Here is an 18,706-nt window from a genome sequence, read left to right as displayed (position 1 = left end):
AAATAATTCATAATATATTTATTTTCATCAAATAATTTAAAACAAAATTGATAATGGCGAATATTTTTTTATGTACTTAACTTTTTTTAAATGTTGCTGATTAGATACTAAGAATCCAATTTCAGAATGTAATTTCAAAGTAATAATTTGTACTCACCACAGAAGTATCGTACAGGGCAGCACACGTCTTTGTGGTAAATTGGAGTGCATCCGTCGACGTGAAGAGTACATTCTTGCATAACGCAAGTCGTCATGTTTCGAATACAGTAGCAATGTTCACAGGGCTTGTTGGGTGTCGCTGGCACCTTGGAGCCTTCGGGGAAATATTTGCCATTGAGCGTACATCCATAGTTGTCCACTTTGCCGACACCAGTGCCTCCATACTCAGCTGGAGACGAGGTCGACGTCGATGTGAGCAGGTCAACTGGAACTGAAAGCGTTCTTACATTAGACATACGATTTCATTCGCAATTTTCTTTTTATTACGGTTTAAGAATATATTGTTCTAAATAAATTGTATCAAGTGGACTTCATACTTTTCGTGGTTAACGCAGAATGTTTTACCTCAAGAACGCCTTAAACAATTTAATAGCAATATGTTGTATCTACGAAGTATCTCGTAACTTACCGTCAGGGCACGTGACGATGGGGCAGCACTGATCTGCTCGTTTCTCCACTGTGCAATCTTGTCCGATGGCTTTCGTGAAGGGACACACCCTCAGGTAGCACATAAGCATCCGGTTGTGGCAGGTACAGTTCAGGCAGGGTTCGTTCGTCATTATTCTGTCACCCTCGCCATAGTGTTGAAAGTTGTAGTAACAACCTTCCGTGTGCTCTGAAATACGTTATATAGAAACTGTTAATAATAATAATAAAAAAATATTCAGAAAAAACATTAAGTACCTACTTATAACTATTTTCAAACAATCATCTTCAGACAAAGTATTGGTACATATTTTAACTTTTATTAAACATTCTTACAAGATTAGCTGTAACTCCTGCACTAGGCTAAAGCCCGTATCGCAGAAGTCACGTTCAAACGTTACCATTATAGTTAGAACATACTATCTTAGATTCTGATAAAACATTTTAAAGAAAAAAAATACACTAATAAGTTGTTAATCGTTACATTTAAATTATAAGCAATACAAACAATGATATTTGACTTTAAAATAAATGAGATCATTGAATCTTAATGCAATGAAATTTTCGTATATTAGTTTAAACTAGTCCTGATAGTAATTTAGGCTAACTAATAATGATTTTACCGTTTTCTCGTTTCGTTTAGTGCTTATAGTTATTACTTAAGTAATTAGTTTATAGTGGTACAAGCTTTCATATTATTGATTTTGTGAAAGTTGTATCTAATTCACTTACTCTATTGTGTTTCATGATTAGTTCTATGCTACCGTACTTACCATCGTATAAATCTAACGCCGTGTGATTGCTAGCCGTCGGTGCTGCAAATAAAAACAAACATCATTATTTTCTTATTCAGATAATGTAAGTGACCTTAAGACAAGTGAGTAGTGCAATAAATTTGTAATAGACATACATGTGTGTTTTGTTCTAATCTCGGTTAAATCGTAAATAATGGATTTGTTCTTATCGTTTGTTCCTGTCATTTTTTTTATTTTCTCGCGATATTACGTGACAATTTCTTATCAGTTTCACTCAATATCTTTAGCACGTGTATCCAATAAGCTACGCATGAAAATGTATACTTACTTTTTTCTATAAGTATATTTCTATTTATCAATTATCAATACCGAGATATTTTAGATCTCCCGGTCTCGTTTTGTGTTTAAGTACATTATAAACAACAGATTTTTAGCTATTTGTCCACTAGTACCGGAAATACTAAATTATTTCAGTTCATGTATACTACCTAGAGCTCGGTGCTCGGTGCTCGGAGCTCGGTGGCGCAGTGGTAAACGCGCTCGGTCTGCGATTGTTGAAGTTAAGCAACTTTCGCAAAGGCCGGTCATAGGATGGGTGACCACAAAAAAAAAAGTTTTTATCTCGAGCTCCTCCGTGCTTCGGAAGGCACGTTAAGCCGTTGGTCCCGGCTGCATTAGCAGTCGTTAATAACCACCAATCCGCACTGGGCCCGCGTGGTGGTTTAAGGCCCGACCTCCCTATCCATCCATAGGGAAGGCCCGTGCCCCAGCAGTGGGGACGTTAATGGGCTGGTGATGATGGTGATGATACTACCTAGATAAGGAAATGTGTCTAAAAGGCACATCATCATCACAAGGTCTGCTTATCTAACATGACGATTTTGACAGGTCCGGTTTTTTACAGAAGCGACTGCCTGTCTGACCTCCCAACCCACGGAGGGACCAGTCCAATACAGGTTAGGTTAGTTTAGCATACCTCCGAAAATGCATTTCTCGGAAATATAGGTTTCCTCACGACGTTTTCCTTCACTGTTGATAATCATTTATGATCCAAACACGAATTCGAAAACAAATTCGACAATCAATGGTTTAAGCGTGTGCTGTATTTAAATCTGCGACCTCAAAGTGGGAGGCAAGTTCTCCTAACTGGGCTACCACGGCTCACATACATACATACATACATAAACTCACGCCCGTAATCCCTAATGGGGTGGGCAGAGCCACAAGTAATCAAAGACAACTTGCAGCCACTGTTGATACGATGTCGTAAGCTGGATATGATGAACCTCACAAACTGTCTAAAATGCACATCAATTGTGGGAAATACAGATATATTTCATTACGTTAGGATCTTATTTGGTACATTGAGAGAAAAAAACTTATCAAACCGAATTTTTCGATATAGACTCAAATGATGATATTGGAGCAGTATAGGCTGTCGATCAGTTTTTAGTGCTGTGTTTATAGACTGACTTGTTACAGATGGCAGGATATTGGCTACAAATCACCTCACACTTGCAATCGGTCATCGTCTTAAAGCCGTTTTACTGTGCATAATTACAAAAGCCGCGAGAGGGTACAAAGCTGTAATTAAACTAACGGCAAAAGTCGTTAACATCGAGCCGAAGCTTTACAGCCGATTCATTACTTAGGGCAAAAGTCATAATGCCGGAGGAAACAACATTATATGTAATCGATTGACGGGTATTAAGTCACTATGTGGATGCATAAATGTGCCGTTGTGTGGTTACCTCCTTGCCATACGCCTCGAGCTAATGTTGATTATCTACGCGACCGGCAATTGCGGCGTCAACCATCACCTAAACATATCCAAATCCATCTAACTGTTTGTGTGTTGAGTCCTCGATTCAAAACACACTTCGGGCTCTTGCCAACATGAACCTACTTAGGATGCAAAGTGCGTTCGGACAGATACGTCTCTGCTAAAAGGTAGTGCAATTGATCACGCTTGCAGTGCGGTGTGTTTGGGCTTATCAGCGAGTGGCGGCACCGTTAGGGCGCCGCTCTTGTCTCGCGCTGTATATGGCGGGCGGTGGCGCTGCGCTTGCGCCGGCAGACTCCGCGAAATCGTCCACCTAACGGTCGCCAGGAATGTCGTTAGCATCCAGTTTTTGCCAACTGTAATTTCAATTATATTATCTCTACTCTCAAAATTGAAGTCGATCATAAAACAAAAATTATGGCCATAACGGGAGTGAAAAAATATCGACTTCCTCATAATGTAACAGTCGTAGAATAATAATGATCGAAAACTGGATGTTCTAAAAATATTCGATGTAGGTTAATCCACTTTCTGTGCGTAGGAGTGCAAGATGAACCGTCGAGGAGAGGTCCGCACCGGTGTGCGCGCCGGTCACATTTCCCCAGAATTCGCTGTGACGTGTCGCTGGCTCCCATGACTCCTAATGAATCGCATTCACGTACAAGTGTGATGTTATAAATGGCTTTGCATGAACAAAAAAGTACCTACTTATGCAAAATCGTGCGCTTAGGAACATGTCTTGAACCAATCGAAACGAGGAGGCAGCATGAATTCAAAATTTGCACTACATTAATATGGATTGTTGTTTCAATGAATGAATGTCGCCGTGGTCGCCATGCGTGATGAAGTTCACACGGGTAGACCTAAACATTGTAGGTCGCATTTAAATACACTTCCTATGTATGTATATAAATTCAATTTCGAATTCTTTGAAGGCCCCGTGCTGCGGATACTAAATCTGCGAGTACCAAAATAGCATCATCTAGAAACATGAAGGGTGAGACGATCCCGCAGCCTTTACAGTTAGTTGTCGGGCGGTGCGGCAGCGAATGCGCCCGCGCAGTCCGCCGCCGTCGCGCTGCCGCTTACGCAGAACATTATTATTTATCTACTGAATTTATCATTGACATGTGACATAAATAACACATCATTATGTTCGAATTTGATCGAGCGTGTTGCCGATAATCTAATTTGCATTTATATTTGCACAGTTAATATGATGAATGGTGTTGTTAACAAATATTACGGTGCTTGGAATTCTGATAATTTATAGATCAAGATCAATATCCTCAAAACCAGTTGGTGACTGTATTTGTAACACAATCACATTCCTAACCTGCAAAATTACAAGGAATATTTAATGTTATGACTTTATTGGAACTTGTTTTATGTCTACAAACACAATTAATGAGGTTCGTAACGCGGTCAAACAAGTTTTGTATTTTAATTATATCATCACGATTCATCATAAGAATCGAAAACCATTTATCTATTATAATTCACAGAAAAACGTGAATCAATTGACCATTAAATTTAATTTTGAGCTCAACTCGTTGATGACTAGAGACCTCACTAGTTTCTCACATTAAACGCACAGAATTATGTTGAAAACACAACAATTACAAATAATAAGCATGTATATGCGATGATCACAGCACCTACAGATGCATAGATTAATCGTTTTGATGTTTATTGGCAATTAAAAATATTACTGCTCAGTTAATGGATTTCATGAAGAACAAGCCTACTCCTGGCACATCGTTGAGTATTATTAATATATGTATAAGTCACATTATAGCACTAACTGAAAACTAATATAAAAAAGCCTGGCGAAACATGACCTAAATGTCAGAAAAAAAAAACATTATGAGCCACACTCTTGTCGGTGTAGCATTCTCCATGCTACTTTTTTTAGGGAAATATAGGAGAGTAATCTCCCTCGTCACTTTGTGAGACTGTCCTTTGTTTGGTAAGGACTTTTCAGGCTTGAATCACCTGATTGTCTGAAAAAGTAAGATGATTCCGTGCTTCGGAGGGCACGTTAAGCCGTTGGTCCCGGCTATTAGCCGTAGAACACCTCCACCAACCCGCATTGGAGCAGCGTGGTGGAGTATGCTCCATACCCCCTCCGGTTGATTGAGGGGTGGCCTGTGCCCAGCAGTGGGACGTATATAGGCTGGTTATGATGAATCTCCCTCGTGCCTTCCGCCCAAGGTTTTATATAACAGAAAAAAACATTAGAAATTTTATACTAAAATTTAGTATTTTTTTAGTATTTAATGTTACTTAGGTAGTTCTAAGTAACGGTAAATACTACGTAAGTAAATTATGGACCGATGGACTAGGGGGGTTAAAATAGCCACATCGAAGCAATTCATCCAAAAACGCAATATTGCTATTTGACATTTGTTTCCATTACTCACTTACTTTTATATGTGCAAATGTCAAATGTCAAAATGCAACATTGCTTTTTTAGATAAATTGCTTCGTTGTGGCCATTTTAACCCCCTAGATAGGTTGACAGTATCCGTAGCACCTCTGTCTACCCTTTAAGTTAGGTATGTACCTACAGATGCGAAACGTATGTAAATGAGATTAAGGATATTTTGATATGTATGGTTTGTATGACGATGTAGTGGATGGTCAGGGCTATAGAGTTAGCAGGCTGCGCGCGCGCACTGTATCGCGCACGGACATCTTCTCACGAGCACTATTCCGGGTCACGAGACGATGCAACGGTAGATACCTGTTCCTAACACTAGCTATTATAATTACGCACAATAAATGCAAAATACTATTGTAACGTGATTATCATTGTATTACTTATCCTTCGGGAGTAGATCGAAATATGTGCTCATGTCATGGCTCAGAGCACTAAGAGTATATATGTATATATCCGGTTGATTGAGGGGAGGCCTGTGCCCAGCAGTGGGACGTATATAGGCTGTGGATGATGATGATGTATATACGTATATATAAACTTTAGGTACTCTATAAAATGATATATTTGGCGATAATAATTAACGTTACATTAGAATATATTGTTGATTTTACAAACATACAAATAGTTCATCAATATATATATATAAATATATTTTATTATGTAAATATATGATCATTATATTTCACATTTGTAAATCTTAGACGTGTATGGATAACGAATACAGAATGATTACCACGCTTGTCAGCCTTATGTTATTACAATATTAATATTTGTTAAATAAAAATAGATTTTATACGAAACGTGTATATTTATTTGCCTTGAAATAGTCTATAAATTACACGTTGGAGATGAACGGAGGTACCAAACGTTTTCCTTACGGAAGCACTTTAGCGGGCATTGCCTGATTTTGATAATTGCTTATGTAATTGACTTGAAATTCTTGTATAATTGTATATTTATTTAACATATTTTACAAGACTGTGGTAGTTTTGACAAAGCATCATCTTCCTAGGGTTATGCCGCAGGGCCCATCGCACCTAACCTGAAGATTTGACAGATCCGGTTTTTTTACAGAAGCGACTGCCTGTCTAACCTTCCAAATCGCGAAGGGAAAATAAGCCCAATACAGAATTAGGTCACATACCTCCGAAACGCATTTTTCGGGAATATGGGTTTCCTCACGATGTTTTCATTCACCGTTGAGCACGTGATAATCATTTATGATCCAAATATGAACTCGAAAACAGATTCGGAAATCATTGGTTTAGGCCCATGCTGGGATTCGACCCTGCGACCTCACAGTACCTAGTGTTATTCTTTGTTCTATGCTCACAGTGAGAGTCAGGCGTTCTTCTAACTGGGTTTTTGTTTTAACAAACTGAATTTGACAAATGATTTATTGCTAAGTATATAATAGATTTTTACGACATATATAAATAAACCTTAATCCCTGCCATTAGCATCAAATGATTGGAATTTTAAAAAGTCATATGAGAAAACATCACCTACTTATACTTACCTACTAAACTTATAATTGACTAAATGGCAAGATACTTAACATTTATTTGATTACTTTTTTTCACGCCGATAATATCCTTATAAAATCAGTTATGTGACTCAGGTCTCAAGGTCCTTTGAGCTCAGAGTTCTAGCAACGCTACTTCTATAAAGCAATATAGGTGTATATTAAAAAAAAATACGCGTTAAGTATGTCTTCTACGGGTGAGACAGAGAGAAAACACCAAAATTTTTCGAACATACTTATTAAAACAATGTAAATTAGTTAATAAGTTTCAAAAATCTCTATTGTGCGAAGGGTACTCAACATTTAAGTGAAATTAAATAGATCGTATTTTCAACTTTAAGTTATTATTATTATAGTACAGTCATGAGCAATAGGACTCTGTCGCACTAACATATCTGACATTTAGTGAGACTTACAGTTCAATTTGTCAAAAAAGTTAATGTGACATGGTACCAAAGTGTGTAAGTACATATTACTGCTCGTGATCGTACATACTAATCATGGTTTAGCTTTAAGCTTAATAAACGGATTATATAGTCTAACTGACTCTATATTGAACAAAGTGCTAATTAGCGGCGTGGGACCCATTATGCTGGCGTCTGAAGACTCGATAACATCTAGTGTAACAGTACTTAAAGTTGTTATGTGCATGACAGCAGTAAGGTGATAATCATAATGTGAATTAGGCGAATTCTGTCATTAAGTACATCAAGAATATTTACAGCCTCCGTGGTATAACAGCCTCAGTGGTCTAGTGGTTAGAGTGTTGGGCTCACTATCTGGAGGTCCAAGTTCGCTTCCCGATGGGGAGATTGTCGAAATCACTTCGTGAGACTGTCCTTTGTTTTGTAAAGACATTGCAGGTTTGAATAACCTGATTGTCCGAAAAATGATTCCCTGCTTTGGAGGGCATGTTAAGCCGTTGGTCTCGGCCATTAGCCGTAAAGAACACCTCCACCAACCCGCAGTGGAGCATCGTGGTGGAGTGTGCTTAGTTGGAGTTGTGCATATACCCTCTGGATAATTAAGAGACCGCCTAGCAATGGGACGTCTGTAGGCTGTTTATGTAATCAAGAATATTTACAGCCTCATTAAAGGTATCCGCACACAGCGGCGGTAACGGGAGTGTTTCGGAGGTTTTTTATTTTCACGTGATTTAGTTATAGTGATTTACTATGTTCTAGTTATGGAGTGAGAAGCCAGAGTTTGTATGGAATCGCGCCTCGATTTCTGTGTGAGCATACAAACTTGAACATTACAAAATTGCAATCGAATACAATCCCCGAACTGTACAAAACAAAAAAAAACGCTTTATTTTATTGCACATATAAACATAACACTAAAAACAATTACAAATGTGACAGGAGAAGTAGAATCGGCGACCTTATTGCTAAATAGCGATTTCTTCCAAGCAACCTTAGGGTGAATGAACTTGCTACATATTGGAGTCGGGGACGGTGCAATACAGGTATAAGTAAATAATGCAATATAACTTAAAACGATTTATATAAAACATACATTGTATATATAGGCATACATATACATACTCACATATACATACATAACTCATTATATAAATATATAAGCTAAAGACAAATCATATAAAATATCATGATACATATTTAAAGGAGAAGGTAAAAAAAAACTTCCCAAGTTAAGCATCAATGAAAAATGCCTTCACACTACTCCTGAAGGTGTCTAGAGAAGGCGCTCTCCTGATCGGCTCTGGCAGAGAGTTGTACTCGGGAGGCATCGTATTTGTGAAGTCAAGTTAAGAGAAAGGCAAAACATTATTAACATTAACCTTATCTACATACATAAACTGCCTATATACGTCCCACTGCTGGGCACAGGCTTCCCCTCAATCAACCGGAGGGGGTACGGAGCATAACCTTATCTAATGGAAGAAATATTTACAAGATGAGGTAATCTGACGTAGGTACAGTTGATTGTAACTGATGCTGAAATTACGTTCCTATTGCACGATAATTGATTCGTATTCGTGTATTCGTAACAATGCGATATGTGATGGTGTGTTAACTTAATGTTCCATCTTTTTATGTGTGCACTTTATATATTATTATTTTATTTATTTCGAGAAACATGACTCATACGCGTGTGTATTGTGTGTACTTTATGACTATGCGCCCTTCTTAAGCTTAGTAAGTATATGACTATATATATTGTGAGAAGCTGCAGTAGTTTTAGGCGGATGAGACGTTCGTTATGTAAAAATTGACGATTCAAAGTGTAACTATCAATATCACATTGTATCACTAGCGGGCAAGCTAAGTTCAGCAGCATATGCCGTCAGAAGGATCCGACAACTCACAGATGTACCCACTGCTAGACTTGTCTACTTCAGCTACTTCCACAGCATAATGTCTTACGGTATTTTGCTGTGGGGTCGAGCCGCTGATGTACTCGTAGAAACTATTTTCATCATTCAAAAAAGAGCAGTTCGCGCTATTTATAAGCTGCGTTGTCGGGACTCTTTGAGGGAGCTGTTTAAAGAAATAAATATACTGACGGTCGCAAGTCAATATATATATGAAAACATTATGTATGTACGTAAAAACTTATCTCTCCTTCCGAGAAACTGTGAAAGGCATACTTAATACAAGAAATAAACATAAAATTGCTATTCAAAATTCTAGATTAAGTAAATTAAACTCATCTTTTTTGGGGTTATGTATACGTTTTTACAATAAAATACCAGATAATATTTTAAATTTGTCAGAAAATAAATTTAAAGCTCACGTGAAGCTTACTTTATGTAAAAAAGCTTATTATAAGTTTAATGACTACCTAAATGATAAAAATGTCTGGTATTGAATGTGTTCCTCTAGTTATTAAATAACTTGTAATGTATATCCTCATTGGTTTTTAAAAGATGTGTTGCTGTTGCAGTTTCTTGTCATATCTTCTCCTCAGCCATAACACCTTGCGAAATGACGTAAATTCAAAAATGTTACATTGACCTTCAACAAGTTTATCCATGATAATTACGTTGAATAAATGATTCTGATTCTGATACTATGTTACCTATTGAGATTTTTATATTTATATTTTTGAATTTGAATTTATATAAATAGGGCTTAGCAACCGGAAAACTTCGAATAGCAGTAACTATTTTCAGGTACTTATTGTATTATTTCTAGCGAGATAAACCAGTCATTGCGTACTTATACGGACGATGGATTGATCATCTAAAACGATACAGTTCAGTTATATGTCACCGTAAAATTGTAAGTAACGTTAGGTTATAATCTATCTCGCGAGATTATACTAAAAAATAATAAATCTTAAATTAATGATGATGATTTAAAGTAATTTAAAGTAGTCGTATTGCTCTCACACGTGGTAGCCCGGTTGGTAGAACGCTTGCCTCTCACTTTGAGGTCGCAGGTTCGAATCCAGCACTGGCCTATATAAATTTATTTTAAAATAAACAATTTGTTGCATAATCAGAAACATACGTAACTCCGTCACGTCCAACTAGGCGTTTAATTTGTTTTCGAATTCATGTTTGGGTCATAAATGATTATCACGTGCTCAACGGTGAAAGAAGATATCGTGAGGAAACCCGCATTCCGGAGAATTGCATTTTCGGATGTATGTGACTTAACCTGTATTGGGTTGGTTTTCCCCTCGCGGATAGGAAGGTCAGAAAGGCAGTCGCTTTTGTAAAAAACCGGACCTGCCAAATCTTCAGGTTAGGTAAGCGGACCCTGTGGAAACCGGGATAATGCTAGGGGGATGATGATGGTAGTGTTCTCACCCCCCGCTGTTGTCGCGATGCACGCGGCAAGCGCAAGCAGCGCCCCCGCCGCGCGCCGCCGATCCATCTGCCGCCGCCCGTCTGCAACAAACAAACAATAAAACCATCAATATATTAATTAAATAACAGATCTACGCTTTAAACTACCCGGAGTTATACTTAGTAGTTTCTTCTTATCGTGTGGGTTATGAGATGGATTACCAACGGCATCAACCCCGGCGTCAGGGTTATTATTGAGCGGCCAAAGGCCCCTGACATGGTTCATGACTACACACTTAGTACTACGTACGTACTAAGTAACTATGCCACTATACAATACAAAAGTACATTATCTAATACAAAAAGAAACATCAAAGACATACATTAAAATAAACGGTACAAAAGTCACTGCTCACCCCGATGGTCATGCGAGCGTGATTAATATATCTAATGATAAACAATAAGTATATACTTCTGCAACTTTACTTCTGACTCAAACTTCTTTAAAAGTAACGATATATGATTGTTCATAATACTAGCTCTTTATTGGTTCTTACAGCAAATGATACTTTATTAAAGCTCTTTTAAGGTAAACCATTTTGTGTGAATAATAATAGGTATTTTTGAACGTAATCAATGTTTATATCTTAACCAGTCTTTAAGAAGAATATGGTACAAAGACCCCGTATGTATACCTCTATAAACGCGCCGCAGATAGTTGCAAAAAGTAATCATACGCTTTACGAGAAACGCGTACAAGATACAATATACTTCTCTATACTTACTCCTTTTAATGTAGCATGATTACAATGACAGCAGGACAGAGATAGAGTAGGGTCATCGCCTAGTGTGAAAGAGACGAGAGATAAGTATATCACTATAATCTAGCTATCATAATAATATTTTCAGGCTTACTCGCAAACTTTGCTAAAGGCTTTTTAGGGTTCCATACCACCTTCAGTTCAAGAGAGTTAAAGCTGTAACTGTATTGTAATTTAGTTCCATATCACATTGCATCCTGCCGCCGACATCATCCGAGGCTAAATCAATATACTCAATCAAAACAACACTGAACTTTGCCGTGACGCACCACACAGCTAATCACATCATTTCCTCAATATAATTCGATATAAAAAGCAGACAGACTGAATGACAGGTCGCATTGATGTTAAAGAATACCAGAGCGGGCGTAATCCAATCAATTACATTACCCTGCCGCCACTTACGATGTCACTTGGGGGGCCTATCCAGATGCCATTATCGATCATATATCTTGCCAAATGATATTCAATCTCTTTTATGCAAGAAAATAAATATACTTTGACAGTTATGACCTACTAAAACCAAATGTTTAGGCTTATAAATAGTTAAGACTCTAGCACCGTCACAAATAACTTAAAATTTACTTCGTAAATGCCGTGCAAGTACCGTTCTGTTAAATCGAATGTAGTGTAGGTAAAATACCATAGAATAAGGAATAATATCCAATACCAAACATCGATTCAAGTAACATGTGTTAACTTATGACTCTACTTGCATCAGTTCGTTGTAAATATTCGTCCTAAAACTTGCGGATATTCTCAATGGGTAAGTTATATTTCAACTTGACTATTTCGTAAGTTGTTTTGAATATTCAAGTTCGTCTGGGTCCAACCAATGCCATTGTCAATTTGCACGCAATTTCGCACGCCCCGTCATTTGCAAAACAACTTTTTTCAATGTCAATGTCGCACGTTTTGTTCCTACTATGGAAGTTGGAACTTCCTTGCATATTAATTAGAGAAACCACTGTTTGAAAAGGGATGGTTGTTTATTTAAATTTTTGATGTGAACTTTGAAAATTACGAAAGTTGTGAGGTTTATAGGGTGATTGGAAAGCAAGGGACCCGCAAGCTCGGCATGAAAGTTTAGAAGTAACACGTGTTACTTTTATGGCTTTATTAGAGGGTATCTGTGATGTAAACAGCTATAAAATATTTGTGTTCGAGGGACCGCAGGGGTGACACACGTATATGTGTCGTAGGGGTCGCGGGCTAACAAATTCCTTATAAGAGCACGCATTGAAAGTAACGCATCAAGGAAATCTGCTCAATGCAATACATTTTTCTCTTATGAACTTGATCCTATTATTTTCTTATCGTAACTTAGCTATTTGTTACCACGGTGTATTATTATTTCATTGAGTACTTACATATCTGATAATTGCTTCTTTAAAACGATTTATATATTTTTAGATTTACTTACTTTATTTTAACTCAAGTGCAGCGTAATAAGTCGACTTTTAAATATTTAACGCCAAGGCATTGCGTTGCGTTGTTCACGCCCATCCGTTCGGTTCAACATTTGCATGCTGGCGCGGCAATCTCAGTATGTGAGTCCAACTTGCATTTGACCAAATTTTCAAAGTTTATTAATGTTACATCCGTTCTACCTAATATATCTGATCGTATAAGATACCTAATCTGAATCTCAAATCAGTTTCTGCACCGTAAGTGCCTTAGTGCAAGTTCCAAATACGAGTATTCCATAAGCGGAATGGCATAATGTTATCCTTGCTCCATGACACAGGCGGTGAGGACGCGTGCCTAAGTGGGTGAGCGGGAGAGGGTGCGCGTCTGTGTGCCCCTCCGTACCCCACGGTCCTCACTCACACGCTACCAATGAGACGATTTTATGAACACCGGATGTACCCAGCATCAAATTATACGTTTTGTTAACCTGGTTACAGAACCGCTTTGTTTGAGGGTAACCCACATTCGCACACGCTATCATTTCATGTTAACGAGATCATTTAAACACAAACAAAAAGAACTCAAAAATATCAAATCAGGCAGGGCACAGTATGGCAGGGTACTGCCAGTTAAATATCTAACTTTATTTATCAAAAGCTTCCTTTCAGAATGCGGTTGCTAACTAAGTGTGATCAACCTGCCTACTAAATAGCTTTGAGAATGTTGCGGTTGTGGCGACCATTGAAGTATTTTATCAGTAACGATTCCTGGTAGGATGTAGGTGAGCAAACAATAAGGTCATAAGGTGGCCGCAACAGCCTCGCGACGGCGGGCAGTTGCGGGCAGCGGCGGGCAGTCGCGGGCAGTAAGCGGGGAGGAACGCGGAAGCCCAGCAGCAAGCAAAAATGTGCCTATTTAGTCCTGAGTGAATAGGGAGTTTAACTGTCCATTCACTAGCTGCGTGCCGGCCACTATTCAAAACAATGTTCAACTTGTAAAGGGTTTCCAATGAAATACAACATTTCTAGAAACCGCTACGAATATTTAAATCTTTGAAGTATGTCACGCCGACTGAGATTTGTCGCCAAGTTTAGTGCCTCCACGGTGCTCGGCAACAACCCGCCTGATATGCTTGGTAAATTTGTTGCCCGTGAATTATATTAAAGCGTCGTTTCTTCTGCCGTGTACCGTTGAATGCTCGGTTGACCACAACACCCAAAACGTTATTGTCATCTCTCTAATCTGCTTACTTATACAGTTGCATATTAGTTGCATATTTATATCGGCATACGTTTACATTATAATATTTAATACTTTATGATAAATCTATTAAATTAAAACCAGTTAGCGTAAGTTTGAATAGCAAAATTTATAGCAAAAGAGCGCGATACGTGTCCGGCTCAAAGCGCAGTTATTCTTCCAAGCGGGAAACTTATATTTATGGCCCATACTGAAAGAGCCAATAGCTATGGAGAAAATTATTGTAACTCCAGAGGTAGAGGCGAGCGTTACCGTGGGAACGCTCGCGCCCGTTGTTCTGCGCTGCACACACGCATGCCTACTCATATTATATCTGCCTGTAGGTACTACACTTGCTACATACCACAGCTCGCACGCACATCTCGACAGCCTCTCTCACCTACAGGAAACACTCGGAAGTCGGGAAAGATTTTTTATTTCCTTTGTCAACCGCGTGCATCGCGTGAAATAGAAAATCCTGGCGCTTTTGCTTACAGATAAGAGGAAATACACTTATCCTATTCTACTTTAAATCACTCTCGAAAAGGTGCGCAAATATTGCGAATTGAATAGATATATCAGGGAGAGGGCCCTCCGTCTAGACGCTCCGCAAGTCACGGCGCGCGGAGGGTGAGGGTGGCGCGGCCCACAGTGCGCCACTATCTATTTATTTGCTGAGCTAAGAATACCACGTGCCACGTGCTCCGGACGTTGAAAGCTACAACATACAGTTGACGAAGTGTGAAAACTCCCGCCTATATTTTCGTCTCACTTTCTTGTAACAGAGACCCTAAATTAAATTCATAAAGATGCTTTACGTAAACTTTTGGTGGTTTTCCGGCCCAATACCAAATAGCATAATGTTTTTATAATGTTTAGATTAACTGAGCCGCGGGTGCAACTGCCGAATTCGTTAAATGAAGACAATAGGAAGCCCACTTCCCAAGTATAATTTGGCATACCGTTGGTTCCACCGGTGTGGCGTCAGAGAGTAACAGTTAATCCGATTAAAATAAACGTAAATTTGAAATGCGTGCAGACGGGAAACCACTAACGTGCGTTTTATTATCTTTACTAACTGTAGCAGAGCGAACGGCGATTGATGAGAGGAGCTCTACGCGATGGACAGCTACGAAGCGCCTACGCCGTATCTTATCAATTATGTGAATGTAGGAAAGAAATGTGTGTTGTGTATCGTGCGTTACATAGAGAATAGTGTATTGAATATGGTGATTGCAGTGCGGATTGAGGTTAGTGTGAGGTGATCCGATGAGATCGGAAGGGCGCACGCAGCGGCTGACGGCGGCGGTGGGTCGCTGCCCTGACGTGCGCCTGTCCGAGCTGTTGCCCAACACATAATTTCGGAACACTGCTGCAACCGCAGCGAGCATTGACACCAATTTCTTGAACATTGGACAACCTCCACGATCGAGAAGTCTTATTATGCATTATCTGGTCTGAGATTACAGACATTCTTAAAGATGGTGTTTATGCATCCGAAACAGTCTTTTCTGATGGCTCATTTATAAATATGATACGTATACGTTGTAAAGATGATGTTGTAATAAACTTGATGTTAAAATCGAAAGCCAGTCCGTGGAATATAAAATTATAGGTACGTAGATTATCTCGGCGAACTGAATCTAGACCGGGTTAAGTACACTAAGCGACAGAGATGCGGTGGTCGGGGCCGCGCGGCCGCGGGTCAGGCGGCAGGGCACCGCGCCGTCGGCCGCCTGCTGCACGAATGCTAAACGCGTATCATATTGTCTGCGCCACCGGGCCTTAGCAACAACCTGCTTTTTAAACGCTCCAATATGTGGAATCGATTAGCGAAACTGCACGTGATGTGAAAGCTCCGACCGTCGTTGCCGCCGCGCAGCGCTGCGCGCGCGCCGTTCGGGCAATAAGTTCACGTACGCTTGTCGCGATTATCGACAGTCGTAAATTACCAGTGATTAGCATAGGAGTCGTGGACACGGCGTCGAGGAGTCGTTATTAGATTCGGCTACACGACGACACTGCATCGTTATTAGGCGATAATTGTCGTAGAAGTGTAGCGGTCGATTAACGGCAGCGCGGTGGACGGCTACATACCAAGTAGCCGACATGCGCCACTCACATTCCGGTTGATGCATATACAGCGACACATCGCAAGCCAATTACTTAAGTATTTTGGACGTTTAAAATGAGAGTATTATAACGTTTCTTAATTTTATTTTTAACTCGAATATTTATGCTGGTCCAAATATCGTTGCAGATTAAAAATCTTGATTACTGTGTGTGGGTCTTGCGAACATTTTTGACATTTAATTAAGTACAGTTAACTCCGGTTACGCATTTAATATAATGTTTTGCCTGTATTCTACGTGTTTTGGGTAAAAATTGCAAAAGCTCTTTAAAGCTTCTTGTATGAAGGTTTGCAATATAATGATTGCTTCATTTATTGCGAATACTAATTTGCAAATCGGTTTCATTTCATCTCTCCTTGATCGTCATATTAAAATAATATTATGCGCACGTAGTTATACACTTACGACATATAATCCGTGGAGGAGATAATAAAGTTGTGTAGTTGTAGGTGGGACAGTGGCGTGGAAGTAACTCGACTTGGCAGGGAGTCCCTTAGGGACACGAGTAGGAAGATGGCAAATATTACTTTCCTTCACGAGGTACTCACGGTTCGTTGACCCGAGCAAATTTCGCGCCGGGGTATATAAAAGCTATCTAGACTACATCGCATAACAGTGCTTGGGTTTTTTTATTGAGATCACGCTGCATTCCTTATCGCCGAGATCATCTGCATGCGTAGGACTAGAGAATAGAAACGCGATGATCTGAACCGCATAATGTAAAACAAACGCATGCGGTGTACTAATGATGAACTATGACACTGACTTTGCTGGCGGTGACAGTTATCGTCGACTAGGTCCTTTTATTGTTACCTATTGAGAAGACATTGCAAAGTTACTATAATCTACTTATTACAATGATATCCTTTCCGTATATAGAGAGTATATACTTAGTTATAGTTTACAGTACCTATATCGGTAGTTTTCGAGTAAAACAATAGTATTTGATCGTGATATCGTCCTGTGCGCAGGAGCACGTATCGCCAACGAATTCCGAATAATTTACGTAAATCCGCTCTAGACGTCTGTCACCGTTATACGCCTTAAAATTCCACTCAATATTCTCACAAGAATTATATTTTAATTTACTGTTTTTCTTGATATAACATCTGTCAAAATTTCGGTGCAATTTTGTGAATATTATTTACATATATGTAATTCCAGAATCGAATAGCCCACAAGTTACAAAATGTTTGTGTTAAAACATAAAGCTTCGGAACCGGAAAAAAAATCACGTAAGAGGCTTTTGTGTATTAAAAGATAGGAATAATAAATAGGCTTTTAAAATCACAGAGGCCACAAAGCTCGGATATGCATTGTGTGTGTATGGTATAAGAAAGTGAACCCGCCGTTAGTGTGAGTGGTGAGGTTGTTGCTAGGCAGAATTCGCGATTGTTGGCGCGGGAGCCCGGCGGAGCGGGCGCGGAGGCGGGCGCGGGCGCGGACTGGGCGCGCCGCTCACACGATGAGCGTTGCCCCCGCCGCGCCGAGCCTGCGTTACAACCTGCGATCCAGGTTGCCGTTTACTGACACCTCTCACGATATGCTATACATTGTTTTCATAATTACACTATCATTACGGCCAACCAGTCTCGCAATTACGTAATAGATCAGTCTCAGAGTTTTACCCCAACACAAAATGTGTAAACAGTTAAGTTAACAATATCTTCCGCACATTGTTGTCGTAAAGTTAAGTTTATATCTGAATAACGGTCAAATCAAATTCGCAAAGAGCTTTGAATGCATTCGGCAAGCCCGGGCAAGCTTGCGGGAGCGCGCTCGCCGCCGCCCGCGCCGCTCTCTGACACTCGCCATTAGGGGCGACCGCTGACCCGTGCCACCCACTTGTGCACCCCTCGTATGCGAGCGAAATCACGTGTATTTCATAGGGCAGTAAATCAGTGACCTTTCAATCTCATTTGCTAGGCTATTTCCATGGGAAATCTAATTATCTCCAGCTGTAAAACTTGTCATGTCTAATGGATGTCGGGTTCACGTCGCGTTAACAGTTAGCCTTACCAGGAAGTATGTGCCCTCGGCATGATGTCTATTGACTTGCATTCGCAGCCATGTTCGAATGGTTCGTGTCGAACAGTATTTACGAGCGGCTGGGCGATAGCTCGCCGGCCGGCCAGTCATTACCGGCCATATCTCTATGTAAGGAATGAATGGCAAGTACTTACAAACGAACGT

The 18,706-nt window shown here is 39.6% G+C and overlaps 1 protein-coding gene across 1 annotated transcript in view; it reads right to left on the bottom strand.

The window, feature by feature from the left end:
- The window catches only part of LOC126367887 (mucin-2), a 38,961-nt gene that overhangs the window by 9,257 nt on the left and 10,998 nt on the right, over positions 1 to 18,706 (bottom strand). Inside the window, exons 2-5 of the mRNA XM_050011665.1 lie at positions 10,933 to 11,013; positions 1,419 to 1,460; positions 629 to 835; positions 158 to 430 (exon numbers count right to left, since the gene is read on the bottom strand). Of these exons, the coding sequence (XP_049867622.1) occupies positions 158 to 430; positions 629 to 835; positions 1,419 to 1,460; positions 10,933 to 10,999 (589 nt within the window). The 5' untranslated portion in view covers positions 11,000 to 11,013. The remainder of the gene's footprint in view (positions 1 to 157; positions 431 to 628; positions 836 to 1,418; positions 1,461 to 10,932; positions 11,014 to 18,706) is intronic.

Source organism: Pectinophora gossypiella, chromosome 6 (assembly GCF_024362695.1).
Source record: "Pectinophora gossypiella chromosome 6, ilPecGoss1.1, whole genome shotgun sequence".
Taxonomy (NCBI): domain Eukaryota; kingdom Metazoa; phylum Arthropoda; class Insecta; order Lepidoptera; family Gelechiidae; genus Pectinophora; species Pectinophora gossypiella.
The sequence above is the reverse complement of the archived record's forward strand: the minus strand, read 5'-3'. Positions and strand labels throughout refer to the sequence as shown.